This window comes from Papilio machaon, chromosome 12 (genome assembly GCF_912999745.1).
Source record: "Papilio machaon chromosome 12, ilPapMach1.1, whole genome shotgun sequence".
In the NCBI taxonomy this organism is placed as follows: Eukaryota; Metazoa; Arthropoda; class Insecta; order Lepidoptera; family Papilionidae; genus Papilio; species Papilio machaon.
Window position 1 is genome coordinate 8,288,804 of NC_059997.1, and position 10,842 is coordinate 8,299,645.

The following is a 10,842-nucleotide window of genomic DNA, read 5'->3' on the forward strand; positions in this document are numbered from 1 at the left end:
CGAAACTCTGTGAAAATGATGAAAAAATATACCGAGCTAGTTCAGGCTAACTTTTATTTGTTTTGTTTTCTACTTCACCGACATTCCAAGTTACCTTGTGTAGTTAATTAACGTGAAGCGAAATTAAAATTCATTACAAAAACTTAAATTTTATATTGTATACTATAAAGTGCATTTTAGAGTACTACGTTTGACTGTTAAAATAAAAATTATGTAAATAAAAAAAAAGTAATCTGTAGACGACATAAATGTATAATTTAAAACTTGTAACTTCTCTCTTATGAGGTCTACGTTGTGCTACGAACTGCGTAGCACTAACTATAATTTGATTAATTTTATGCAAATGGAGTAAATTAAATATCTGTTAAAGGAATATTTTTTGTGGATTTCTTTTTCTTATTTTATCTTAATGCAATTGTTTAGAAAGATGGATGGATAGATGAATGTTTGTTAAAAGTTATTTTCAAAACGGCTCATCGGATCTCGATGAAATTTGATATAGATGTAGAGTATAGTCTGTGAGAAAACATATGCTTGGCTATCATTTTTACCGGAAATAGTTGCGGTTCATGTTAGATATGTTTTTATTTCATAATACAGTCACTTGTTCTTAATACTTATTATCGTTAAACTTGTTTTATAATTATTTCATGTGTGCCCCAACTATGTCCTTTTCTTTGTGTTACGTCACCGTTTGTTTGTGCTCCGAAAAAAGTTTCGATTCATATTAAGATGTTAACATTAAATAATAAATGTTATGTATCGTGTAATATATAACTTAGGTTAGTTTTGTATTAATTTGGATAATGCATGCATAGTGTAGGTATTAAATCGGTGCTTGAGGTCGTGTGCCGTCTCGGGAGCGGTATGCGCCGGGTCACTGCGTCCCAATTCTGAACACATTTCATAAGCGTTCCTTATGTTGAATATGACTACGATATGGCAAAGGTATTTACTATGTTATGTTAGCATTTCATGCTAAGATATTTGGTTTATTTGTGAGGAAAATCAGAGGAGTATAGCAAAATATTTTGTGTCGTTGAATTGGTTATGGTCTTATGGAAAGAAAAGATTTTGTACTAACCTTAGAACTATGTTTTATCTCTAAACAATCCTTACACATGTTTGTTATCGTAATGTTTTAGTGGGTAAATGTACCATAAAAGATCTACCAGAAAATCAGAATAGTTGGCATCTAATTATTTTGCGATTTACATAGGATTTCTTTCACCGCCACCGCTAGATTACTTGGACGGTTTTAGTTCATGCCGTTTACAACGATTTATCATTTATTGTACTCGTACGCTTCAATATCACCCAGGGCGTTATTCTATAAACTTGTACTCAAGGTCGTAATCAAACAATATATTTTGGCGCATTGAAATCATATTGAATGTAAAAATAGTATTGTGTGGTCGACAACAGCGTGTCCTAGAGGATGTATCAGGTCAAGGTTGTAAGCTGGCTGCGAGCTGGCGCGTCGCCAAGCTAGACGTCCTTCGGGGCACCACTATCGATCTGTGACATTGCCCGCTACCGAAAATAACATTATTGTTATAAATTGGCTCTGTTGCTATGCCGGCCGTTTAGATAATAAAATAAAATGATCATACATAAATATCCCTTAATACCTTAGAAACAATTCCTAGTATGTAATTTATAAATTGAATATACATTTTGAAGTCAATCAAAACACGATTAGGAAAATGTTCAATAAATATGAGAAACTACGAAGGCGATTATCACAAATATTCTTGGTATGCCTACTGGTCGGTGTTCGCTGCAATAACCGCGTTTGTAGTTTCAGTTAATTGTCAATTAACTGGAATCCATCTTCCAACGTCCATCGTGCTGCGTCCCAGCGCACAATCTACGCTGCAACACAAATCAAATTATCGGATTGGATTTTCGCATCAAAAACAACGCCAACGTTAGTTTTGATATTATAATCAACTAGAGCACACACGGAGAAAAACCAGCTCTACTTCTTTGTAGCCATGACTACTATTGTAATATTTGTTTAGCTTCTTACCGAGACAATGACTTTGAGACTTTTAAGGGAATGTAAACATTTAAAAGTTTTTAATCATAAACTATTTCATTGTTTAAAATCGTGCCGAGTTACTAACGCAGTAATCCAATCAATATTGTGCCAATAAACAGAGCCTTTGGTAATTTCCATAGCGCTTGTTTCTATGCGGGTACATGTAAGAGATATTGATGTCTGTTATCTTGTATAGAAACTGTGTAATGTTATCGTTCAGTCTAATAAGCGATTAAGCTTCTAATAATCAAGCAGTCTAATAAGCGACTAAGCATCAAAACCATCATGATGACTTACTAATTTCCGAATGTCAGCCGAGCGCAACACACTGTTGATTATATGATGACAATATTTTTCATGATTTTAGTATGTACAATAGTAGCCACAGATTTTTGTACGTGTAATAAGTCGTTTGTATTAGCTAAATTGGTCCAAGGAGCAAGGAAAATTATTAAGTTATTAATAAAGTGTATTGTAATCTTGTTAATAAAGTTAACACGTAAAATATTTTATATTTTAAATGTAAACGCTACGCCTCTTTGTGTTATAAAGTTCTATATATTAATCAGGAGATATTTTATAACGTCTAAGTTATTTTTTTAAATATATATTACAAGGTGGCAACAGAGCAAGCGGCCACATGAATTTGCCGAAATGGCGAAGTGACCGCTGCCCATAGACATTCGCAAGGAGGAGACGCACAAAAAGAGAATATTTAACCTTCCTATGTATCTCCTCCTCCATCAAATCCACCTCCCCTTTCCCATCCTTTCCTTATAAGAAAAGGGATGGGAAGGAAGAGAGGACTAAAATTAGGCCTAAATTAAGCCTAAGTACAAAAATTTAAACCGCCTTGTCAATACGAGAATCATAGCTACAAAGTGACTTTAAATTTAGTTGAAAAAGTTGTATTTATTTATCATTCTTTTATCCAAACATATAAAAACAGTATCAATTTTAGCTATTGTTGTGACTTATTTTATTTGGAGGTCGTGTAATTTTTTGCGACCTTTTCCTTTTTTCCTTTCTTTTATTGTTCTGGTAATAATGTTAAATCTATCGTTATGTAAACCCACATTGTTCTTTTGAGCGATCGCTGTAATATAGCTTCAACATACTGTATTGTTTATTCAACAAACAAGGCGACTGTGTCCCGCTCCGCTTGTCTTTGTTCAGATGTCGTTACGATCAGATCACTTTTTCAAACATTAATATTGAAACAGCATAATAATTTTGTACAAGCATTATCTGTTTGTTTTAGTATTTCTTAGATTCGTAGGCCCATTGAGATTTATGAAGTAGATTTATTAAATCAATTTAGTTTTGTATTATCAATATTGTTAGGACCGTTGAGGGTAGCCACACAAAAAAAAGGTTTTATAAGGAAGTATGCGCTGCTGCTCGAGACAGTCTCTTTCCATCCGTCATTGCGGAACGTCTGACATTTTTGTTTACTTACGTTCGGTTAAAGTTTATACTACAGCGAGGATTATTATGAAGTAGAGTTAAATTCACTGTTTCGCTGTTAGTTTAATTCCTTTAAAATACTTTTGCATCAAATATCTTACATCAGAAGTGGGATAGGATCCGCGTGATTCTATCCACTTTGCTCACTCTGTGCTTGTGTTTGCATTTTCGTGAAAATAAAGGCTAAGAGAAAAATGTCAGAACGTTACCGTGATAATCGTTGTAGTCGCAGTAAGTTGAGTCGACATCAGAATCATACCGGTGTTCGCGAATCAAGGGTAGCGTGGACCAAGCCGTGTATTCTGCATGGGAATATGTGAGTAGTGAGGCTCACGCGCTGTCTGTGTATTTCACAGCAGAAAGGATTGTGGACGCGATCTATTCAATTTGTACTGCGGTAAGATCGAACCAATATTTTTATATTTCAAGTTTTGATGCCAAATAAGTCAACATCAGACTTTTCAATTAATTTAAAAATGTATTCTTTACTAAATACTGAATTTGAATACCTCGATCAGTTTATTAGTGAGGGTCAGGTAAAGCCGAGTCGTGGCAAGATTTAACACGTTACATGCCAACATGATTTTTTCATTTTAAAGTGAACTTGTAAGGCTAGTCGGTTGCGCTGAGCGTGTTAAGCCATTACCTGAGTCAGACGTATGTCATTATGTCATAATAGTCATTGATGCCCTTTATTAGTTCAGTTTGCTTTGTCCATGTATTGTCGAGATGCTCTGCGTTGCGTAGACTGCGGGATACTCAACTGCAGAAGTGAGATTGTGAACGGAATATGAGACGTTCTGTATCAGGAGATGATGCTTCTAGGGTATTTTCAGGACTGACAAACTGCGGGTTGCCATTAATATCATGTAAAGGACGGACTGCGGGACGCTTGTCCTACATTGTGCCATGGTGAGGGGAGTGGACCCCCGAGACATGCTCTGCTTTTTTTTTTTTAACGGTGAGACATCTTATGTTCGTATGACACGCAAACGTCGTGCCTATGTTATACGAACGATTGTTCGATACTACTTGCGTATAATAAGCGAACGTCGTGCCTATGTTATACGAGTAGTTATGTATCTGACATGTGTGTAATAAGCGAACGTCGTGCCTATGTTATGCACATGTAGATGACACATGATATGCGAACGTCGTGCCTATGTCATGTGCTGAAGTCATTTGTGTAGATGAACTATGCTAACGTCGTGCCTATGGTTCACTATGTTGTTGTAAACGAACTATGCAAACGTCGTGCCTATGGTTCACTATGTTGTTGTAAACGAACTATGCAAACGTCGTGCCTATGGTTCACTATGTTGTTGTAAACGAACTATGCAAACGTCGTGCCTATGGTTCACTATGTTGTTGTAAACGAACTATGCAAACGTCGTGCCTATGGTTCACTATGTTGTTGTAAACGAACTATGCAAACGTCGTGCCTATGGTTCGCAAAGTTGCAAAGAAGTACAGGAGGACGAGGACGTCCTCCAGTCAGGAGAGGCCGTGTTAGGACCGTTGAGGGTAGCCACACAAAAAAAAGGTTTTATAAGGAAGTATGCGCTGCTGCTCGAGACAGTCTCTTTCCATCCGTCATTGCGGAACGTCTGACATTTTTGTTTACTTACGTTCGGTTAAAGTTTATACTACAGCGAGGATTATTATGAAGTAGAGTTAAATTCACTGTTTCGCTGTTAGTTTAATTCCTTTAAAATACTTTTGCATCAAATATCTTACAATATGTTTTCTTTACTTTTATATGTGTATTGTTACATTTGGTACATTGTTAACAAATAAAGAAATTTAGAATACTAGAGCCTTTCTTCTTAATATTATAAAGCTCACTGCGAATGTTTAATTGCAAGATCTTAATGCGTTTATATAGTGATCTAACAGTACTGCGTGTGCGCAGGGTATATTCCGTTTGGCGTGCGAGCACGTGCTGCGCAGCGTGCGACGCGGCCGTGAGACGCTGTTGACGCTGCTGGAGGCGTTCGTGTACGACCCGCTGGTGGAGTGGGGCGGCGGGCGGCGCCGCGGGGCGCGACACGTCCGCGCCGCGCGCGCCATGCTCGCCGTCAGGGTGCGCGAGATGGAGCACTCCATCGATGACGTCACGTAAGTCACACCCTCAAAACTACCTCAAGCGACCTCATGTTAATGGTCTTAAGTCATGCGAGAACATCTGAAGGATTGCTATTGAAGGAGTACTCCTAATATTAGGTATTGTAAATTTTCCTCGAGTGAATAACTTTAGCAATTCTCGACGCACGTAATACGTAAACTTTTATTGTGGCCCATAAAAAGAGAATCTAATTTGGGTGTGCACGTCCCCGCGCCGCGCTGATCTCGCGGTTAACATGAGCGACGTATCTTTACGGGCCGCCGATAACTCTGTACGAAAATAAGGATATTTCAGAGATAAAACATAAAACTTATTTGTTGTGCGTGATAATTTACTAGAAGTAGTACCGCCTTAACTTAATAACCTTATAATAAATATTATTTTATTGGACATCCAGTGCAGAATTCAGGTGTAAGTTTTTAGGTAAAAAAGTTATTAATATATAAATATTATTTCAGAGAACAGCTTATGTCAATATTACCCGATGTTCAACAAGCCGCAGAAAAATGGGCCGCAGAAAACGAGGAGCTGCAGTCGATAGAAACAAAGCTGCAAGACTGCCACCAACAGATGGCCTTGATTAAAGAAATAGAAGCTTACGGCCCCAACCTCAGCAGCCACCCGTTGTATGCGATATCGCAGAAGTATTCATCGTATAAGCAAGCAAAGAATGCCGTCGAGGATTCGATGAAGGCGCTCATAAAGATATTAAACGATTTCGACACTCAAATAGAGAATTTCGCCACAACTAATGAAGTGTTGAATGGACCTCAGCTGATGACGTGGGTTCAAGAGTTTTCGGGCACCAACGAGGACGACGAGAGCTCAATTTTTGAGCACATAAAAGAATTTATGACGAACGCCGGCCAGAGCTCGATGATAACGCAGTGCGAGCAGGCGGAGACGGAGCTGAACCAGAGCATGCAGCAGATGAGCGGGCTGGTGCGCAACTGCCTCGAGCTGCTGTCGCAGTACGTGGCCATCTCGCAGTACTACCCTCAGAGCCGCACCGAGTACCACCGCATCGTCATGTTCCGAAAGTACCTGGCGGCAGCGCTCGACACCAAGCTGCCCGAGGTCTGCCGCGAGGTCTCCAACCAGGTCACCGCGCTCATCAACGCCGACGCCAGCTCAGGCGACGCGCAACAGATTATCGCCTACAACTATCGTCTGCAGCAAATAAACGCCGACGCAAACGTACAACTTAACAAATGTTTAGAGAGGTTGCAACTGGAGGGCGGGCCCGACGCCGTGACTCTGGCGCAAGAGGCGTACACGCAGGCGAAGACGAACATAACCAACTGGGTGAGGGCCGGAGAGGGGAACGCGGCCGCCCTCGAGGGCGTAGTCATCGGCATGCTCTGCAACTTGAACAGAAGGTTCCTGATGCTGGAGACGGGGGCGCAGAGCGCGGGCGACTGCCTCGTAGACCTCACCTCGCGGGAGGGGGAGTGGTTCCTCGACGACATGAACGCGCTGTCGGTGCAGGCGGTGGAGCTGCTGTCGCTGCTGCCGCTGCAGGCCGCCGCCGCCGAGGACGAGGCCATGTCGGCGGCCGTCGAGTGCGTCAGGACCGCCAACCTGCTGCTGGCGGACTTGGTGCAGCTCAACTACAACTTCAGCACCATCATATTACCCGAGGCCTTGAAGAAGATTCACTCGGAGGAGCCCTCGGTGCTGATAATGATTTCCGAACTGAACGCCGTCATCATGAACTCTCCCGTGCCGCTCAACGATCTCTTGGCGCAATTGGAGATGCATTTCAGATATTTGGTTATGGATATGGAGGTAAATAATATTTTCGTTTATAACTCGCGGTGTCGCAGGAGACAGTCGGCGGCGTATTGACAGTTTGTTGTGTTCAGTCGCCGGCGAGCGGGGCCGCGCTGCTGGCGGCGGAGGTGCGGGCGCGGTACGAGGCGCTGCTGTGCGCGCCGCGCGAGGCGGAGGGCCAGGCGGCGGGGCGCATGCTGCTGATGGGCTTCAACGGGCTGTTCGCGGCGGTGGAGCTGCGCGCGCGCGACCTGGCCGACCACCTGGCCGCGCCCACCCCGCCCGCCTGGAGGAAGATCGACCACGTCAACGATGCTATGCACATGTCGGTAAGTTGCGTCGTCGTCGTCCTCCCGTCTCCGTATGGGATGCCACAAGATGTGTTGTGTAAGAGGCGCTCTATGGTCGGTGTGCAGGCGGCGATGCAGAGCCCGGCGCTGCGCGCGGTGCTGGAGGACATCTTCGTGGTGCGGCGCGTGCAGACGGCGGCCGAGGTGCTGGCTGCGTGCGCGCAGCTCGCGGCCGCACACCGCGGCGCCGCCCCGCCCCTCGCCGCGCCCCTCGCCGCGCCCCTCGCCCCGGACGACGCCCAGCTCGCCCGCCCGGTGCGCAGGTCAGTCGAGGCACACATAGCCTACTTTTCAGTAAACACCAAAAATATTCAAACTTTTTTTCGCCAAAATCGGTTTATTATTAAAAGAAACGCAAATATATTCGCGAAATATCACTTTTAATATACTGTACAAATAATAAAATTTTATCAATTATATTTATAATAGGCGAAACTTGTATGTCGTGATTAACAGATACACTGCGGAATACGTGTCGCGCTGTGTGCTCGGCGTACACTCGAAGGCGCTGGCGACCGTACTGTGTCTGCTGCTGCGTCGCGCCCGCCTCGACCTCAGCGCAGAGGTCGAGCAGAAGGAGATCGGTAACTCGCGCAACATTTCTTCTTCTATTGACACGTAGTCGAATCGAAACATCGATGTCGATTAATTAATAAATGTGGTTGTAGTTAAACAAGTATTATGTCCAGGTGCTTCCTGGAGCGTGTCGCTGGAGTCTCTGTGCGAGAAGGCGGCGGCGGCGGCGGGCGGGGGCGGGGGCGGGGCGGCGGAGCGGGGCGCGGCGCTGGCCAGCTCGCTGCAGGCGGCCGCGGCCCGGCTAGAGCGCGCACACGCCGCGCAGCGCCGCCTGCACGCCGCGCAGACCTCCGCACGCGAGGCGCGTCTGCGTAGCATAGCGCACCGACATCTGCACGCAGAGGTAACTACCTCCCTCCCCCACACTCCCCCCTCCCCCCGCACATAGACATAGATAATATGCGGAGACGATAGAGTGTAATGTTTGTGTGCAGGTGCTGAACGGCAGCGGCGAGCCCGGCCCTGCTCTGGCGAGGCGAGCGCGCGAGCTGACCGCCGCGGGCGAGCGCCTGGCCGCCGCTACAACGCGCGCGCAGTCCCTCGTCACCTCCGCCCACCAGAGGTACATAGAGAAACACATCACGTTTTCCACTCTATATGGTCTGTTCTGATAGGATGAACGTAACGGATGGAATGAATTTGTGTGTAATCAGAGTGAAGTGGGGCGCGGGCGCCAACCCGGCGCTGCGGTCAGTGGTGCGGGCGCTGGAGGCGGGGTGGGCGGGCAAGCAGGCGCGTGCGGCGCGGCTGGCGGCGGCCGGGGGCGCGCTGGCCGGCCACGCCCGCTGCGCCGCCGCGCTCGCCGCCCCCGCCGCCCCCGCTGCGCACTCTGCGCACCCGCCGCGCGCAGCACGCACACTGCGCACTGCACTCGCACACTGGGAGAAGGTACCGACATACATATACGAGTTCATGTAACATTCTTCCATCTCTCTGCTATTGGACGACGACTAAATCAAACGTAATATCGCATCAGGCGTGCACGCTGGCACAGAAGTACTCGCTGCAGGTGACCGCAGTCGAGGAGTCGCTCATGGAGATGCTGCACCCGGAGGGAAACATCGACGCGCACTGGGTGAGTGTGGGTCTCGAGAGAGAGGGGGAGGGGGGGGGGCGAGGTGGTGCAGCCGGGCCGCGACAATACTCCGCGTGTCCTCGTGTGTCAGGTGGAGACGGTGTCGCTGCTGGTGCGGGAGATGGCGAGCGGCGTGAGCGCGGGCGTGGCGGCGGGGCGCGCGCGGTGCGGGGCGGCGAGCGGGGCGGTGCGGGCGGCGGCGGGGCGGCTGGCGAGCGCGGCGGCGGCGCGGGCGCAGCTGGAGAGCGAGCTGCGGGCGCCGCTGCAGGCCGCGCCGGCCGACGCGGACCCGGCGCAGGAGCTGTGGGCGAGGTGGCGCGCGGCCGGGGACCTGCTGGCGAGCCTGACGCAGCAGGACGCGGAGCCCGCCGCCGCAGCCGCCGCCGCCGCCGCGCTGCAGCGAGACCTGCCCGCGCTAAGAGACTCACTCAAACAGTCGGTTTCATTTTATTATTAATTTATACTTTATCTACTCATTCATTTTCTATTAACATTTTTAGAATTAATATATTAAATACAGGTGTGATATTTAATTTTAACATCTTTTCGTCAGACTTCCTAACACATGGACGGAGCAAGGTAGAAAGTTGACGAGACAGGCGGCGATTACGACGCCATCTAAATCCGCTGCCAACTCAAAGCAAGGTAATGTAGTTACATATACATTATCATACGTTTTGTTATCACAATAAATAGAAGAATTTCGTGTAACATCTTCCTGACGTTGCAGTGGGCGGGGCCGCAGCAGGAGGCGGGTCCGGGGAGCAGCGCAATGCGATGGGCGCGGGCGTGTGGAAGCGCGTGCGGCTGAAGCTGGAGGGCCGCGAGCACCCGCGCCGCGCGCTCGCCCCGCACGACCAGGTACCTGCGCGTGCGTGCGCACCTCACCACCAGCTCGCCGCGAGGCGGACGTACTGATGTAGTCCTGTGTGTTGTGCAGGTGGACTACATAATAAAGGAAGCGACGAGCGCAGAGAACCTGTGTATGATGTACGAAGGCTGGATGGCCTGGGTGTGAGGGAGGCGCCGCCCCGCCCCGCCCCCCGCCCCACCCCGCACCACACTCGCCCCCCGCGCCCGCGCCGCGCGGCCTGCGCGCCCGGGGGCCGCACCCGGCGATGTCCCGGCGATGTCCCGGCGACGTCGCGGCGATGTGACGCCGACTGCGACGGTACAGAGGTAAGGAGCTCGCTCGCACCGCGCGGGCGAGCGAAGGTGTCCCAAGTTCACTCCTCGGTTATGTTCTCTTCTATGTGGAGTCCTGAGGCTGCAGCTCGGCCCGCTCACGACGACGCCTTACCCCTTTTCTGTACTTTGTAAACCGACAATTATTTCATTGTAAAACATTACTTTTCTTGTCCGACTTTATATTCGCCGTGCAGCGGGTCCGATGTATTTAGCGTTAGATTATTGTTTCTAAGATGGCATGTTA

At 47.4% G+C, this 10,842-nt stretch overlaps 1 protein-coding gene across 1 annotated transcript in view; it reads left to right on the forward strand.

The window, feature by feature from the left end:
• Positions 1-10,461, forward strand: part of LOC106720695 (serine/threonine-protein kinase SMG1) — a 52,749-nt gene extending 42,288 nt beyond the window's left edge. Inside the window, 13 exon segments of the mRNA XM_045680366.1 lie at positions 5,424-5,629; positions 6,095-7,424; positions 7,502-7,738; positions 7,826-8,022; positions 8,216-8,343; positions 8,449-8,678; positions 8,770-8,897; positions 8,989-9,223; positions 9,312-9,410; positions 9,502-9,845; positions 9,964-10,039; positions 10,176-10,271; positions 10,351-10,461. Of these exon segments, the coding sequence (XP_045536322.1) occupies positions 5,424-5,629; positions 6,095-7,424; positions 7,502-7,738; positions 7,826-8,022; positions 8,216-8,343; positions 8,449-8,678; positions 8,770-8,897; positions 8,989-9,223; positions 9,312-9,410; positions 9,502-9,845; positions 9,964-10,039; positions 10,176-10,271; positions 10,351-10,428 (3,384 nt within the window). The 3' untranslated portion in view covers positions 10,429-10,461.
• Positions 10,462-10,842: the final 381 nt, after the last annotated feature.